We start from the raw sequence: 17,814 nt of genomic DNA, 5'->3' as shown, positions 1-17,814 counted from the left end.
CAGGCTGGTCTTGAACTCCTGACCTCAGGTGATCCACCCACCTTGGCCTCCCAAAGTGCTGGGATTACAGGTGTGAGCCACCATGCCCAGTCACCCAGCTAATTCTTATGCTATTTGTAGAGACAGGGTTTTGCCATGTTGCCCAGGCCAAACTCATGAGCTCAAGCAGTCCTATCTAGGCCTTCCAAAGTGTTGGGATTACAGGCATGAGCCACTGTGCCTAGCCCAGCTCTGTGTTTTTAAGGGCAAAAGACACCTCCAGTATTTTGTTGTTGTTGTTCATGTCAAATGGATAGCGTGCCAATGTAACAAGGTTTGAGGGTGGCACATCTCACATGTGTGTGAACACCCAGTCATTACGCTTATGAACTACAAAAGGATCTTCCTCCAGTATTATTACTTCTAGAGTGGGTTTTTTGATATTTCCATGTGATTACTCTTGCATTTCTTTCTCTAGAAATTTCTAGTAACATTCCACCAGGTTATCCCACCACACTGTCCACCAAAACTATGCTTTATAAAACCTCCCTAGTGCCCTTACCACATGCACATGCCTTGTAGAACTCGGACAAGGAGGTGGAACCTGTTGATATTCCTGCCCAGTGCTTCAGATCTTCTCAAAGTTGTATCCCCAGTGCAATAGAAGGATGGAAATGGTGACAGTCTAATGTAGTAAGCAGCAAGTACCAGGGTATGTTAGTCAGGACTGATTAATGGGACTAGAGAATCTCCTAGCACTTCTGTCCTTCACCTGTCTGGAGTCTGAAGAAGAAAGTGTCTGTTGCAGCATCAGAGTGGGCTGCCCATGGAGCAAACAGGAGCAGAGATAGGAGGAGGAGGAGTGCTGCCCAGCTGGCAATTAGCTGGCCACTGCATCTCCCCCCCGCCCCCGGCCCCGCACAACTTCCCAACCACTTGGTAAAGGCCAGCAGGAGTAGAACTCATCTAGAGCTGAAGAGGGACAAGAGGCCCGCCTTAACAGTTCATCAACCTTTCTCCCTCCCTCTGGCTGCCATTGGAGCTTAGTAAAAGCTGAAATTGTAGTCACCAACTCTGTGGGTTGCATACTCCAACCCTGTCACTGACCCCAGGCCTGGGTCTGAGCCCAGCACATGTGCTAGGAGCAGGGCTAGGGAGTGGTGAAGGGGTGTGTTGGCCTTGCTGACAAAATCCATTTGGAATTTGTCAAGGTTGTGGTTTGGGGCTTAAGTCTGCCACAGTGTGTATCTGATGAAAGAAGAGGGAATGCTAGAAAGGAAAGAAGAACCCAAAGTACAAAGGAAGGAAACAGGAAAAAGCAGAAATAATCATGCTGTGACTCTGTTAGAGATTCTCCTTTCTCATCCTGAGTGTGAGAAATTCTGATTATAAATATTCTTTATCATTATTCTCTTATATCCTATGCCCATTCTAAGTGCATCCCCTCTTCCTTCCACAAACACTAGGTTCAGTAAGTGCCTGAAGTAAGGATGGGATTTCTTCTGTCTCCATCAAATTTCCAAACCCAGAATTCTCAATGCTCAAGTGGAAATCCAGGACATAAAATTTGGCCATAAAGTTCTGCCCTAGAGCCCAGTGTGGTGACTGAAGCCTGTAAATCCCAACACTCTGAGAGGCTGAGGCTGGAAGATCACTTGAGTCAAGGAGTTCAGGGCTGCAGTGATCTTGCCACTGCATTCCAGCCTGAGTAACAGAGCAAGACACTGACTCTAAATTTAAAAAGAAGTACTGGCTGAACACATTGGCTCACACCTGTAATCCCAATACTTTGGGAGACCAAGGCAAGAGGATTGCTTGGGTCCAAGAGCTTGAGACCAGCCTGGGCAACACAGCAAGACTCTTATCTCTTAAAAACAAGACAAAAAACAAACAAAACTGTCCTATGGCCAGGCACAGTGGCTCACACCTGTAATCCCAGCACTTTAGGAGGCAGAGGAGGGCTGATAGCTTGAGTCCAGGAGTTCAAGACCAGCCTGAACGACATAGCAAAACCCTATCTCTACTAAAAATACAAACATTATCTGGGCCTAGTGGTGCACGCCTGTATTCCCAGCTACTCAGGAGGTTGAGGCAAGAGGATCGGTTGAGCCCAGGAGGTGGAGGTTGCAGTAAGCCAAGATCACACTACTGCACTCCAGCCTGGGTGACAGAGAGAGACCCTAAGACCCTGTCTCCAAAAAAAAAAAAAAAAGTACTGCCCTAACCTAATACTCCTCAATGTCCTCGCTACCTTGGTGCTACTCTCATTTCATCTGATTTTGGGGTAATTTGGATAGCAGAAGTGTCTGTTGTCTAGAGAAGTGGAGAGAACTATTTCTACATTCTCTGGCCAAAGAAACAACCTGTTAGAGTCAGCATCTGGCAGCCGCATAAAGCGTGCAGTCATTTGTGAAGTTCTAAATGTGTGATGCATATTCCTTTTCTGCATTGAATCTTAGAAAGATAACAGTTTAGGCCAGGCTTGGTGGTTGACGCCTGTAATCCCAGCACTTTGGGAGGCCAAGGCGGATGGATCACCTGAGGTCAGGAGTTTGAGACCAGCCTGGCCAACATGGCAAAACCCTGTCTCTACTAAACAATACAAAAATTAGCTGGGTGTGGTAGCCGGCACCTGTAATCCCAGCTACTCAGGAGGCTGAGAATCGCCTGAACCTGGGAGGCAGAAGCTGCAGTGAGCCGAGATTGAGCCATTACACTTAGCCTGGAAGACAGAGCAAGACACCATCTGAAAAAAAGAAAGAACGAAAGATAACAGTTTATTTATTTATTTATTTTTTGAGACGGAATCTCGCTCTGTCACCCAGGCTAGAGTGCAGTGGCGCGACCTTGGCTCACTGCAAGCTCCGCCTCCTGGGTTCACGCCATTCTCCTGCCTCAGCCTCCCGAGTAGCTGGGACCACAGGTGCCCCCCCACCACGCCCAGCTAATTTTTGTGTGTGTGTGTATTTTTAGTAGAGACAGGGTTTCACCATGTTAGCCAGGATGGTCTTGATCTCCTGACCTCGTGATCCACCTGCCTCGGCCTCCCAAAGTGCTGGGATTACAGGTGTAAGCCACTGTGCCCGGCCCGATAACAGTTTATTTTCAAAGATGTTGGGCTAGGGCCAGGCACAGTGGCTCATGCCTGTAATCCTAGAACTTTGGGAGACTGAGGCAGGTGGATCACCTGAGGTCAGGAGTTTGAGACCAGCCTGGCCAACACGGTGAAACACAATCTCTACTAAAAATAGAAAAATTAGCCAGGTGTGGTGGCATGCATCTGTATTCCCAGCTACTTGGGAGGCTGAGGCAGGAGAATCGCTTGAACCAGACAGGTGGAAATTGCAGTGAGCCAAGATTGCGTCATTGCACTCCAGCCTGGGCAACAAGAGTGAAACTCCATCTCAAAAATAAATAAATAAATAAAAATAAATCCTTTTCTGTTTAGTTGAGGTTATCTCTTAAAAGATAAAGGAATTATTTTACTAAGATGAAATACAAAAGAGCTCTAAATGAGGAAGGTCATGGGAAGCTGAGATGGGCAGATCGCTTAAGGTCAGGAGTTCAAGACCAGCCTGGGCAACATGGTGAAACCCTATCTCTACAAAAAATACACACACACAGACACACAAAATTAGCCAGGCGTGGTGGCGTGTGTCTGTAGTCCCAGATACTTAGGAGGCTGAGGTGGAAGGATTGCTTGAGCCCAAGAAGTGGAGTTTGCAGTGAGCCAAGATCACGTTACTGCACTCCAGCCAAGGCAACAGAGCAAGATCCTGTCTCAAAAAAATAATAATGAATAGGCCGGGCACAGTGGTTCATGCCTGTAATCCCAGCACTTTGGGAGGCGAAGGCATGTGGATCACTTGAGGCAAGGAGTTCGAGACCAGCCTGGCCAACCAACATGGCGAAAACCCATCTCTACTAAAAATACAAAACTTAGCCAGGTATGGTAATGCATACCTGTAATCTCAGCTACTCGGGAGACTAAGGCACAAGGATCGCTTGAACCCAGGAGGAGGAGGTTGCAGTGAGCCAAGATCGCACAATTGCACTCTATCCTGGGTAACAAAGTGAGACCCTGTCTCAATCAAATAAATAAGGACAAAAAAAAATGCGAATAATTCCATGAGAGAACATGGCTGGTTTTGCTAGTTTCCAGAGGGAAAAACCCCCATTTCAAGCATATAAATCTCTTTTATTCATTTTCCATCAGTCTTGCATCTATATCCCAAGTTCACTCCTTTGGAACCAGAGAAAAAAGTACCTGTTCTTTTGGGTCAAAGTTCAGTGTCGAGATACATTTAGGACAGAAAAACTCCAGAACGAAGGCAACCTCGTGGTCTAGAACAAGGGTCAATGAACTGCAGCTAGGGAACCAAATTTGGTCTTGCAGCCCCTTTCTGTGAATGAAGGGTTTGGGACATGGCCATGCTCATTCATTTATGTGTGGCCTATGGCTGCTGTTGATCTGTAACAGCAGAGTTGAGTAATTGTGGCAGAGTTGAATAGTTGGGACAAAGAGCACAAGTGTAATATATTTACTATCTAGCCCTTTACAGAAGAAAACAAAAAAAATTGCCAGCCCTTGTTCTAAGGGAGTGATCAAGGTGAAATCTGGAGCTGAGGCACATAGAGTGTCAATAGGGCCTACATCTGGAACTCTAGCCCTTCCCACCTAGGAGTCCTTCCTGGTTTTACAAAGGAAAAGTTGCCAACAAAGTGACTGAGATTCATTTCAAATCCTTTGTGGAACTCAGCAGGATATACATAAAGTCATTGAGTGTAGGAAGGTAGGAGAATTCACCTAGAAAAGAAGCTATGGACTGGGATCCCATGTGTGGGTACATACATCACCATCTGCATCCAGTCCAGTAACTTAATTTATTTTCATTTCAAACAGGAACCAAGAACAAGTCTCAGTACAATAAATTATCCATTCCCACCCTTCCTGCTGAAGAAGGAAAAAGAGGCTCCAAGAGTCATGGGAAAACCCCCTCCTTTGGAGGGTCTCCATTAACATCTAAATGGAAGGAGACAACTTCCCTAAGGGCCTGGACAGACAACTCTGAGGATTCAGGGGAGAGTGCCCCTCAGCACTCTGTCCCCTTCCCAAGAAAAACCTCTCTACCACTGTCTCCCATTATCCCACATGAGGGAGCCCAGGCTGCAGTAGAGGAGTTTGGGGATAGTACACATGAATGGGTGATCTCTTTCTAGATACAGATCTTATGGCTCCAAACAATGCCTGGGGTTATCCCTCAAGGGAGAGGAGTGGTGAAACTATAGGGAGTCCCCAGCCAAAAGGAGTATGAATCAGGGTTAAAGGGGCTCTGGAGTTGAGAAGTGGGAGGAGCAATACAGTGCATTTCATCTTAGACCATTCAGGTGTCGAAGGAGCAGAAGAAGGGTGGCAGCTTCCCCTCAAGACCCTCCAATTGTTGGGGAGAAGGCTACACATCCCAGAGTCCACCTGACCCCCACCACCCCTAAAGCTGTTTCCAGGTAGATACTTTAAGTTTCCAGGGACCAAGATTAACCTTGGAAGGAAATCAGGTCAAAGGGCTGAAAAGGTGCCCTTCTCACACAGTCCTCCTCCCCAGCCCCAAGGTGAGGCTGACCCTCACTTACTTACTTGTTACTTACACACATTCACCCACTCTGTAACCTTGCACTCATCACACAGCACATAGCAGCACCAGTGGAAGCGGCAATGGCAGCGCTCAACTCGTGTCTGCCGGAGCACGTTGTGCCCACGGCCACAGCACAGGCTGCCACAGCCATCCAACAGGTGGCTGGTCTTGTTGCAGGCCCGGCCCCTTGTCCCTGGGGAGCCCATAGTGGGGTCTCGCTCACAGAAGTCAGGAGACTTCTCAAAGTAGACCAGCTCTCCTGAGAGGCGACGGGGACGCAGACGGGGCTGGAAGGCTCCAGAATTGCGGTTGTGGGTATCGATGAAGATGGCCCGGCCCAGCCGCTCCCTCAACGCCGCCCCCACTGCCCGGAACTCTGGGGCCGCCCTCCAACATGTCTTGAACTGGCAGCTGCCTGACGTGCCATGACACTTGCATTTCCGCTTCAGGTTTTCAGTTACCACCTAGAGCATCAGGGGGAGAAGAGGTGAAGCGGAGGGCAGCAAATGGACAGAACACAGAGGCACAGCAGAGGGAAGGGAACAGAGAACACAGAGAGGGACAAATGGAGGCAAGAATAACATGGCATATCAGAATAGAAAGGACATTGCAGTTAACTAATAGCCAACTTCCTCATTTTATGATGACAGAATTGAGGCCAGAGTGGTGTGATTTGTCTGTCTTCCATCAACAGCTGGTAATAGAGCCAAGACTCAACTCTAGTTGTCCTGACACCCAATCCAGTGCTCTTTCCGTTGTAAGCACTTATAAAATTGGGAGTCTGGCCCACAGCACGCCTAAATTCTGTAGGGAAGGCAGCTGTAATACTAGCTACTATGTAGTGAGCCAAGGATGAGGCACTATGCTAGGTATACCATTTGCAAGATCAGTCTGTTTTTTTGTTTGTTTGTTTTTGTGTTTTGAGACGGAGCCTTGCTCTTGTCGCCCAGGCTGAAGTGCAGCCATCTCGGCTCACTGCAACCTCCGCTTCCCAGGTTCAAGCGATTCTCCTGCCTCAGCCTCCTGAGTAGCTGGGATTACAGGTGCCAGCCACCATGCCTGGCTAATTTCTGTCCTTTTTTTTTTCTTTTTTTTGAGATGGAGTCTCACTCTGTCGCCCAGGCTGGAGTGTAGTGGCACAATCTAGGCTCACTGCAACCTCCGCCTCCCGGGTTCAAGCGATTCTCCTGCTTCAGTCTCCCCAGTAGCTGGGACTACAGGCACATGCCACCATGCCCGGCTAATTTTTTGTATTTTTAATAGAGAGGAGGTTTCCTGTGTTAGCCAGGATGGTCTCGATCTCCTGACCTCGTGATCCGCACGTCTCAGCCTCCCAAAGTGCTGGGATTACAGGCGTGATCCACCGCACCCCACCTAATTTTTGTACTTTTAATAGAGATTGGGTTTCTCCACCTTGGCCAGGGTGGTCTCGAACTCTTGACCTCAGGTGATCTGCCCGCCTCAGCCTCCCAAAGTGCTGGGATTACAGGCATGAGCCACCGCGCCCGGCCCAGTCTGTTTTTATATATATAATTTTTAAAAATGTAGAGATAGGGTCTAACTACATTGCTCAGGCTGTTCTTAAACTCCTGGCCTCAAGCAATCCTCCCCCCTCAGCCTCCAAAAGTGCTGAAATTATACGCGTGAGCCACCACACTGGCCGGCTAACTCAGTCTTAATAACATTGTAAGGTAAGTATCATTAGGTTCTTTACAGATATAAAACTGAGGCTGGGTGACTTGCTGATGGTGTCAGTCACTCATCACACTTTATCCTATTATTCCCCTGTGCCTCTCAAATTCTAACCGGGCCTCAAAAGCTGGGGAGACCCAGGACAAGATGTGCACACATACCTGGCGCCCTACCCTGTTGTTGTGGATTCGCATTCGTGCCTGGATGTCCCGGGGAGCTTCCCTGGAATCCAAGAAATCCCGAGAGAACTTCTCTCCAAAGTCCATGTCATGGTTACAGCCACCCCATTCCCATGTGTCCTGGGGGCCAGGGCTGGAGCCTGAGCCAGGGCCAGGGCTGGGCAGAGAGTGGGGGAAACTCTTGCCTCGGGACAATGCCTGCAGCTGCAGCAGTTTGGCCCTCAGCCGATCCTGCTCACCACTGCCCTTCCAGCCACAGCCACAGCTCACCAGCTTGCCCAGGCTGCAGGCAGTGGCTACTGCGTGCATGACCCCAGCAGCCAGCATGGAGAAGGAAAAAGCACTTTCTCGGAAACCTGGGGATGAGAAGGTTGTGATGGTGGAGGTAAGGTTGACAGGCAGCTGAGAGTGTGGAGGCAGAAAGAAATAAACAGCCCCCCTCCAACTCCAGAAATTCCTAACTGAATCCTGACCCTGCCATTTACCAGCTGAGTGATTTGGAGGACAGTCATGGGACAAGGAAGGGTACAGAAAGCACAGAGCCTCAGCTTCTTCATTTCTAAAGGGAGGTGGGAGACAATGGGTCAAGATGATCTCTGAGGCCCATTCTCATTCTGTAAGTCTGTGATTTTCAGGTGTAGATGAAAGAGCTAGCCCAGAGGGAGAGACCCCTGGAGTTGGGAGATGACTAAGAGGGAGTCCCTGAGGTCTTTGAAGATGTGTACAACCGAGTTCTACATCTGAAAGCCTTAGAAATTCCCCCAACCCTGCAGGGAGCTTGGGTGAGGTGGCAGCAGAGCCTTTGTGGTTCTGTTTTTTGTTTTTTTTTCTTCACTTCAGGGTTAATCAGTCTTTTAACCAACCTACCTTCCACCACCCTAGCACCCCCAAAGCACTGGGATTACAGGCATGAGCCACCGCGGAGCTGCCCTTCCGCTTCCCAGGATGTAGTTTTATATTTGCCCTTCAAGACTGCCCTTTTTATGTTTATCCTAACCTGCTATTACCCTATAAAACACTGAGAGGAGGAGAGAGGTGGGGGAGTGATTTTCCCTAAGGCCCTCTTAAAAGGTTGGCTTCTTTGTTATGTTTTGGGGGTCACAGAAGCTCAGGATGCCAAGCCTTTCCCCGACTTAAATAAACATGCTCACCATTTAGGTGTCCAAGCCTTCCCCTACACCAGGCGCTGTGGGGAAGGAGGGGGACCCTCACTTCATTTTAGGCAGGGGCTCTCCGGAGCCCTGAGAAGATGAGAGACAGCATCCCCTTAGAGACCAGGCCTCTCCTACCCCAGGATTCAGGGCTCCTGGGCCAGCCTTCTGATCCCCTAACTCCAACCCTCCAGGGGTGAAGCTGTTTGCACAAGTCTTGGGAATTCCCCTGCAGATGGCAGCTGCCTATTAACCCCATAGTCCCCAGAGCACTGCCCCCATCTCTGGGCTGAGCCCCCATGGGTCTTTACACCTCAGGGAGTGAACTCCAGCAGGGAATGGGGAGAGGCAGCCATGCCTCCCAGACCAGGCCAGCAGTGACCTGTTCTCTGCCTCTCCAGCCGTTCTTCACCTGCTCAGGTGAGCAACACCTGGAGCCCCCACAGCACAGAGGAGGGGACTGGCTCCCCAGCTTCAAAGTCATCAGGGTCTTTGTTCCCAGCTTTGGCTCCTGGGAACCCCAGCAATTAGGGGAGCAGATTTAACCCTTAAACGGTTGGGGGCGTCACTCCACCCCCGCTGAGACACTGGGGACACCAGCCTGGGCTTGTCCAGCAAAGATGGGGGGGAGAAAATGGGGGAGGGAATAGGGGGCCGTTTGAAGCTTCCAGGACTGGGGGCATCTCTTGCTCACAGGTGCAACCCAGATTAAGCTGGGCGGAGGCAGGAAAGGGGGGCCCTAGGGTAGGAGAGCAGGGACCCAGCTGCCTCACTGGCAGTACGCAGGTGGAAGTTAGGCGCGCAGGGCCCCAGACGAGTGGCCAGACCTGGCTCAGAGCGGCTCTGAGGGGGGAGGGGGGGAATTCCAGGAGAGGCCCCTCCCGGAGCAGCGAACCCGTGCCTTCCCGCCTCCGCGCGCCTCGGTCAGCTCCCCACCCTCTAGCCTCGGCGGCAGCGCCTACCCGCCCAGCCAGGCTCACCGCGCTTGAGGATGGCGCTGTGGTGCGGCAGGCGACCACCGCCCTCGAGCGCTGAGCAGTTCCAGCGCCGGTCGCGCAGCTGGTGCTGGCACTCGTGGACCGCGATGTGCAGACCCTGAAGCGCCGACGCCGTCACGTCGGGGTTGCGCAGGCACAGGCCTAGCTGCCGCTTGCTCAGGCCGGACAGCGTCAAGCACACGGTGTTGGCCGTCAGCGGCGGCTCGCCAGGCAACTTCAGGCCCAGAATCTCATTGCTTAGAGCCCTGGGAACCAAGAAGGCGTCTGGGGTCTGCGGTCCAGATCCCTCCAAGTCTCCCCACCCCGGGTCGGTGCTTCTGGGGCCTGGGAGACAAGGCGAACTGCTCACCGACTGCACAACGCCAGGAACAGGAGACCCGCGAGGCCCGAGGGCGGAGGCCGCGGCCGGGGCTCCTCCAGCATGTCGAAGCCCGGAGGCTCCGGTGGGCAGATAGATCAGGACCTGCGGGACGGGAAGACTTGATGCGGGTTCAGGAATAGGGCGGCTCGCCTGGGGAACCAAGTGATGCCCTCCTTTGGGCTCCTAAACCACCGGTGCCACCCTACTGACCCTTCTCATTCCTCCTCAAACGAGAAGAATCACCTCTTGATTCCCAGAGTCCCTGAGGCTTGGAGGTCTTAAAGAAGAAGAGTCCAGGCGTTGTCCCAGCTCAGGACTCAAGCGAGCACCCCTGGAACCCTGCCCAATCAGACACAACGCCCAGCACACAGACACACACTCACATACAAACTCAGACACACAGACTCACAAACACTTACTCCACAACCTCGTCTACTGCTCCCTTTTCCAGGGCCCCACGACTAGCTTCCCCGCCCTCACAGGGCTAGGGAGAGGGATAGGGAGGAGGTTCCCCACCACCTAAGGGGGTGTCACCTCCAGGTGTCATCAAGGGCAAGCAGGCTCCATGAGAAAGGTCCCAGAATGAGTTCCCCACCCACACTGCCTCCTCCCTGAGCAGCAAGGAAAGAGGAGAGGCTCTACGTGCAGGAAAGATGGGGAGGCGAGCCTGGCTCCCTCCTAAAAGGGGCTGTGGCGCAGACTGAGTCGTCTTCCCTATCCCCCACCTTGCCTAACTACAAGCTCCCCTCCTCCATAGGCGCCCGTCTGGTCCTCACCCCTTGGCTCTCACATTCATTGCTTTCTGAATCTGGGGGCACTCCTTTATTCTGTCTTTATTGCTAGCAATATCTCTGGCTCTCTATGTGTCTCTGTGCTTCTGTGGGTGGATGCGAGTCTGTCTGTCTGACTACACACATGCCTATCTCTTCCCTGTGTGCACGTCCCTGCCCTCCCTGCTTTCCCAGGTCTAATTACCTCCAGTGGTTTGGGTGCGGGGTCCGAGACGGGCACGGTTGAGTTGCCTGGGCTTCACTAGTGCTGCTTAAACCGTGGGGAGACTGCGTTGGGTTCTGTCCCCTTGTCAGAGCCGCATTCTTCCAGGGCTGGGCCACTCCTCTTCACCGCTTCCCCAGCGCCGCCACGGCCGCGGGGAGGAAGGGACGGAGGAAGGGAGGGAGTGATCCAGAGAGCTAGCAAGCCTGCGACCAAAGGACTGGGGGCTCTGGCTTTGCTGGCGCGGAGCTCACGGTGGCTCTGCCGGGCTGACAGAGCTGCGGCCCCTCCCCGAGCCTGGGGCTTCCCCACCCTACTCTCCACTCCCAGCCTTGACCCGGCAAATGCAGCCGCTCCCCCTCCTCCCAGCGCGCGCGCGCGCGCGCGCGCGCACACACACACACACACACACACAACTCACACACCCTCTCCCCCGACGCCTGGGTTCAGGCTTGGCCCCACTGAAGAAGAAGGTGGCCAGAGTTCCTCTCACCTGCTCTGCGGTCGCCAAGGCTGCAGGGAGGGTGTAGTAACCTTCCTAGGGAGCCAGAAAGGGGACCAAAGTGGCCACATCTTTCATCACTTCTCTTTGAGTCAGTTTCTCCACCAAGATCAGGGTGGCTGGAAAGTGCCTTTGACAAGATGAGGATGGAGCCGGACAGTCTTTGGGCTTCTCGGTGTGGGACAGTCACACCCACAGCCTGAGCGCACCTGGGGTACTCAGAGCAGGCAGGAGAAGCACAGGTCTGGGCAGCTTGGTTCCCACCCACCTCCAAGCCCTGCGCCTGCCCCTTTGGAGGGGTCAGCTTTGGCCTCAGAGTTTGGCCCTAGCAGAGGTTCAGGTAGCACCAAAGATCATCAGCCTGCCGCGATGCTTCCTTGCCTGGCAGGGATGCTTGCCAACAGAGGTATTCTACCCTTCTCAGGATTCCCCCGGTCTGCACTTTGGGTGGCCTGGATTCCTGCTCCAAGCTGTAGACTTGCTTCTTGTGGGATGAGGAGGGCCTTGGGATCCAAAATTGAGCCAAGCCTAAGGGCAGCCGGGAAAGAGCCTGGTCTCGGGGTGCATAGGCAAAGGCAAACCGCCTTAGGAAGATCCAGTGGCAGCGAAGGGGTTAGGCGCCACCGTGCTCCCGCCTGACTCACCCTCGAAGCTCTAACCACTGCGGGCTATTTTTGCCAGAGAGGGGCCCCAGGCTTTCCAGCCGCCCCCCGCCCCTGCCAGACCGCAGCCCAAGGCACGGCTGGCCCCACGCGCCCCAGGCACATTGACTCAGACTGCCCCCAAGCAAGCAGAGGCACAGGGATGATACCCACAACCACAGTCACCTCTTTCTTGGTGGTGGCATTGCAGCTCTGCTGGGCAGCCAGCCTCCAGTCTGTGCTGCTGGAGGTCCTGCTCGTGCTGCAGGGGTCACTGTTGGATAGTGGGCACAGCAGTCTGAGACAGGAGATCAAGCGAACTTACACCTTTTGGGATATTTACAGATCACCTTTATGTGCCAGGTTGTGAGCAGTCTGGGGAGGTGAAAGTGCCATTGTCTCTGACACTGGACAGCCTGGACCTGGCTGCTTTTCTCTGATTCCCTACCTCTGGGATGGGGAAAAGGGAGCCCTAGAGTTCCTGACCCTCCTTCCCATTTAGAGGACAAGAGCCAAACTATGTGTGGTTTTGGAGGTCAACAGAATCTGCAAGTCCCATCTCATAGTTTTCATCCTTACACCTGGATTCGTGATCCCCGCCAGTGTCCTTATTCTTTTTCTTGCAGTCAGCCTGGGATTCCTGCCAGGTCCTTGGAAGAGGGGAATGAGGGTGCCTAAGCCTTTCTTCTCCATGGAGACCTCATGGACATTTGTATTTCTCCATTTGTCTCCTGGGTCCCCCTTAGGTTTGGGATTATTTTTTTGCCTTCTGATTCTACCCTTGTCAGGCTCCAGCATACAGTCAGGTGCCAAGAAGGGGCAAGGGACAGAACTACTACAATAGGTTTCAACTTCCTGGTAACCCTAGGTCTCCCCAAGCAGGACTGTTCCAAATCCATGGACCCAGAGTCCTGCTCCTTCTCTCTACTGAAGCCCAACTCTGGGACAAGAGGCCACAGGCCGGCAGACTGGGTGGCCTGAGCTGGCCCGCAGTGCCCTCAGCCCGACCGGCTGGCCTGAGCACTGACCCGCAGGCGGCTAGAGGGCGGTGGGACAGGCGGGGCCTGGAGAGGGTTGCGGGTGCACACCCATTGCCTAATACCCCAAGCACGCGGCCAGCTCTAAGAAAGGGGAGGGACGGGAACCAGGGAGACCTTGCCGTGGGTCGGGGCCAATGACAGGAGGGGGAAATTGGGGGGCTTTCATCACTGCAGGGAGGATCTAGGAACAAGCTGGTTCCCCTTCCCCTCGATGAGAAGAGTGGAGGGCTGCCCTTCCCATCCTAGGGATGGAGGGTGTAACAAGAGCAATGTGGGAAGAACACTGGGGCCCTGGAGGGCGGGGGTCAAAGAAAAGAGTGGGGGCCCCTGGAGATTGGGGGATGTCGAGCAACTGAGGCGGTGGCTAAAGCCTCGGAAGCCTCCTCCTCCTCCTCCCCCCATGTTTGCCTTGGCCCGGGGTCCCGGGTGACTCATCTGTTGCTGAGCCGCTGATAGGGGCGGCCAGGCCTGGGGAACCCAAATTATAGGCCCAGGAGGGATGGATGCGCCCGTGGCGGTGAGCTCAGCTGCGCTGCCCACCCTCTGCCTAATGCGCCTTCTGCTGCAGCACCGTAGGCCACCACCTGGAGGCACCAAAGGGTCTGCAGGCCGACTGTATACTGGACTCTCAGGAAGGCCCCACTTTCAGCAGTCTACCCCAACAAATCCATGGGATTACCTTAGACAGAATTTTTGTCCCCTTCTCTACTCAGGCCTAATGGATGGGCTCTGCCTTCCTAGCCCAACGGGGCAGTGCTGCCTGTGGGTGCTTCAAAGGAGGTTAGGCTCCTCTACCCACAAACTCTCAACCCTGGTGCCCTGCTTTCTCCCAGATCCCAAAGCCAAGGCAAAGCTCCTCTCCCCTCTAACATCTCACCTCTACCCCTATTCCAGGGGGGTGGTTTGCTACTGATTTTCAACTTCAAGCCTTTAAAGTCATCCATGGTCAAAACTGATACAGAGAAAAATGAAGCAGAGTAAAGGAGATTAGTAGTGGGATTCTATTTTATAAAGGGGGAGGGAAAACAAACTGAGGGAACAAATGCATGGAGAGATCTGAGGAAGAGCATTTTAGAAGACAGAAAAGCAGGTGCACAGACCCTTAGAAAGGAGCATGCTTGGTTCAAAGGATTAGAAAAGAGGCCAGCGGGGCTGGTGAGGAGGAATTCACAAGGAAGAGAGTGGTAGGCAGTGAAGCTGGAGGGTGAGGAAGGAGGCCCCTGTAAAGATTTTGGCCTTTACTTTGAATGAGATGGGGACTCATTGGAAAATTTTGAGCAGACAAATGAATTAATCAGACTTCTGTTTTAGGAAAGATGGCTTTGGGCTGGGTGCAGTGGCTCATGCCTGTAATCCCAGCACTTTGGGAGGCCGAGGTGGGCAGATCATGAGGTCAGTAGTTCGAGACTAGCCTGGCCAATATGGTGAAACCCCGTCTCTACAAAAAATACAAAAATTAGCTGGGAGTGTTGGTGGGCACCTGTAATCCCAGCTACTCAGTATGCTGAGGCAGGAGAATTGCTTGAAACCAGAAGGCGGAGGTTGCAGTGAGCTGAGATCGTACCACTGCACTCCAGTCTGCACAACAAGAGCAAAACTCCATCTCAAAAAACAAAAAAAAAAAAAAGAAAAGAAAAGAAAAGATATTGGCTCTAGTAATTAAATCAACCCTTTTGATTTTTGCAGTAAAATGGAGCACTGAAATGGAGCAGTCTTGGGCAGTAACATGGGGTCTAATGAAGTTTTTGGGTTTTTCAGATGGGTACTATGGCAGCATGTCTACATGCTTATGTGTATGTTCCAGGAGAGAGGTAAGTGGATGATGCAGGAAAGAAAGAGGGGACAGTTGATATCATGATTATTTGATCTAAATAGAAATTTGGGTGCTTGTTTTGGCAGCACATATACTAAAATTGGAATGATACAGAGATTAGCATGGCCCCTGCGCAAGGATGACATGCAAATTTGTGAAGCATTTCATATTTTAAAAAAGAAAAGAAAAAGAAATGTGAGCCAGGTCATAACAAATGTGACCCAGATCTAGGGGTCTTACCGTCTTCTCCCCTACTTCTGGTGGGTGGAATGTTGGGAACAAAGCACAGTGGCTCCTTTCCTCTCTTCCCACCTCTGCTTGACACCAGTGGTCAAAGACAGGGCTTCCATATCTTCCAGCCAGCCTCCCACCCTCAAGGTGTTTTATCAATCCACCAGGCCAAAAGATGTGACCCAGGCCCCAGTGGGAAGAAACTCATAAGGGATAAAGGACAGGCTCCCCATGGGACATTGTCCATTTACTTGAGTCATCTATGCTGAGTCCTCTCTGCAGAGACTACTGGCTTTTGGATCTATGGAGGACGCTGGACCACTACACCTTTTCCCTCAGGGGTGGATCCTTGGAAGGGCCAGATATACTAGGCTGGGCAAAGGGGAAGAAAAAATGGAAAGAAGGACATTTCTTTATAAAATAACTTCCATCAGGCTTCATTTGGGTTAACACACATCTCATTTAAAACACAAGTGCCCAGGAATATTAATGAAACTTACCTGAAATTTATTCCTAAGAGTGACTTCCCTGCCTTGGAAGAGAATCCTATCATTTCTGGGACTTGAGACTCTAGGTTCAGGCCTGGGGAAATTTCTCAGTCAGAAGGCATCCTAAAAGACAAGAGAGATGAAAAAAAATGAGAGCTAGAACTCAAAAGGGAGGCAGGAAGGCCCTAAAAATTATTTTAACCTATCAATTTTGAGAAGGGTTCCCAGCCTGCAATTGCTGCACACTGACAAGCAGCTGGTAAGGTCGAAAGAGCATAGGCTTTGAGTCAAATTGGTCTGGGTTTTAACCTGGCTCTACCATTGATTCATTTATTAGATGTGGACCTTGGACAACTGCCTGATCTATTTTTAATTCTGCAAAATGGGGAGAGAGAAGAGATGTAAAGATCTTCCCTCCTTCCAGGGGCCATCTGTGTGTGGTGGTGGGGCATGATAACCAGGCTGGCAGTGCCCCCTATTCGCCATATAGGGAAAAGCAGCCACTTCTTCTTCTTCCTTTTTTTTTTTTTTTTTTTTTGAGATGGAGTCTTGCTCTGTAGCCCAGACTGGAGTGTAATGGTGTGATCTCGGCTCACTGCAATCTCTTCCTCCCGGGTTCAAGCCATTCTCCTGCCTCAGCCTCCCGAGTAGCTGGGACTACAGGTGCACACCACCACACCCAGCTACTTTTTGTATTTTTATTAGAGATGAGATTTCACTATGTTGAAATCTCAACTTTCACTATGTTGAAATCCTGAAAGACAGGATGGTCTCGATCTCCTGACCTTGGCCTCCCAAAGTGCTGGGATTACAGGTGTGAGCCGCAGCACCCAGCCTGTCACTTCTTCAATAGGAGGTCAAAGTGGCCTTGAAGCTGAGTAGTAGTCCCTGGGAGAGAAGAGAAAAATGTACAATGGATGAGATGGTCACAGGCACTCTGGGTATCCCAGTGTGGTGGGAACCAGAGCTTTGGGGGAAGACAGAAACGTGGCAGAAAAATCCAAAGAGAAGCAAACACATGGAGACACAAGTTTCCTAATCTAGGTTCAATGCAGCCAGCCACAACCCTTGTCTTCCCAGTCCTCTCCGTCACCATGCATACATTGGACATCCATACCACTTCCCATCCTTTCTGAGCCTAGGCCTCAGAGACTTAGCCACTCCAGGCTGGGTTCACCTCGGTACCATCTTGGTTGTAGGCTCGGCTCTCTCTCCCAATGACATGCACTGGTTGACACATACCACAGTGTGACACACCATAGGATGCCACGAGGTACAAAGGGCAACAGAATGACGCATACACACATATTTAATCATCCCATGCACACGCTCATCCACCCACTCCACACACAATCCAGACACTCTGCATCCCTCAATCATGCTTCTGAGTCTCCTGTGGACCCTCATCACCTCCTTCCTGACACACTGCCCCAGGCAGTGACTGTGACAAGGTGACTCCATGACCCTTTCTGACTTGAGCGAAATTCCAAAATTCTTTGGAAAGTTCCCTCACATCCTTCGCCAGAACAAGGGGTTTCTGCACGTACCAACACACAAGAGGGTGCACCCTCAGAACACAGCACATTCTCACTCCCACCCATATTCACGTTGTCCCACTTCACACACACACACACACACACACAGCCACTTGTCCACTCCTTCTGGCCTACATGAGCAAACTGCCTGCTGCTTCAGGTTTCTCTCCACCGCTAGGCTCCCTTTGGTCAGCTCACCCCCACAACTCATCCCCGGGATTTCCCTGACCACAGCCGCCCTCACGCCCCCGTCTCCCCCTTTTCCTTCTCTGTCCAGCCATCGGGGGTTCCTGGGCGGTTAAGCGTCTCCCCGGAGTCGCTGCCCAGAACCACAGCTTTCTTTCCGACAGTCAGGACGGGGGAGAGAGGGGACGTCGGAGGGGCCCGGGGTGACGTCGAGGGGACAACCCCACCGCGGGTGGCGAGGCGGGCTGGGCCCCTGGCGGGCTCTCCCTGCAGCACACTCTCCCCGCGCCCCCTGGCGGATGCTAGTCCCCGACGGGCTCCGGACGCTCAGCTGAGTGAGGCGAGCGCGCGTGGGAGGGTGTCCCAAGGGGAGGGGTCCGCGGCCAGTGCAG

At 52.2% G+C, this 17,814-nt stretch overlaps 1 protein-coding gene across 1 annotated transcript; it reads right to left on the bottom strand.

The window, feature by feature from the left end:
* Positions 1-4,849: 4,849 nt before the first annotated feature.
* Positions 4,850-11,384, bottom strand: WNT10B (wingless-type MMTV integration site family, member 10B). The gene is made up of 5 exons (XM_011936217.1): positions 10,969-11,384; positions 9,982-10,095; positions 9,615-9,877; positions 7,466-7,839; positions 4,850-6,076 (listed from the first exon to the last, which is right to left on the bottom strand). Exons 2-5 carry the CDS (start codon positions 10,053-10,055, stop codon positions 5,618-5,620), a joined length of 1,170 nt encoding a protein of 389 aa, XP_011791607.1. The 5' UTR covers positions 10,056-10,095; positions 10,969-11,384; the 3' UTR covers positions 4,850-5,617.
* Between the last annotated feature and the right edge of the window lie 6,430 nt (positions 11,385-17,814).

The sequence above is a fragment of the Colobus angolensis genome, unplaced genomic scaffold (assembly GCF_000951035.1).
Source record: "Colobus angolensis palliatus isolate OR3802 unplaced genomic scaffold, Cang.pa_1.0 Scaffold151, whole genome shotgun sequence".
In the NCBI taxonomy this organism is placed as follows: Eukaryota; Metazoa; Chordata; class Mammalia; order Primates; family Cercopithecidae; genus Colobus; species Colobus angolensis.
The sequence above is the reverse complement of the archived record's forward strand: the minus strand, read 5'-3'. Positions and strand labels throughout refer to the sequence as shown.

Excerpts from the sequence above, each read along its gene's own strand:
- WNT10B (XM_011936217.1), bottom strand. The coding sequence starts at position 10,055 with ATGCTGGAGGAGCCCCGGCCGCGGCCTCCGCCCTCGGGCCTCGCGGGT. Across the intron at positions 7,840-9,614 it reads CAGCGCCATCCTCAAGCGCG|GTTTCCGAGAAAGTGCTTTT; the intron begins GTGAGCCTGGCT and ends TCTCATCCCCAG. Across the intron at positions 6,077-7,465 it reads ACAACAGGGTAGGGCGCCAG|GTGGTAACTGAAAACCTGAA; the intron begins GTATGTGTGCAC and ends CTGATGCTCTAG.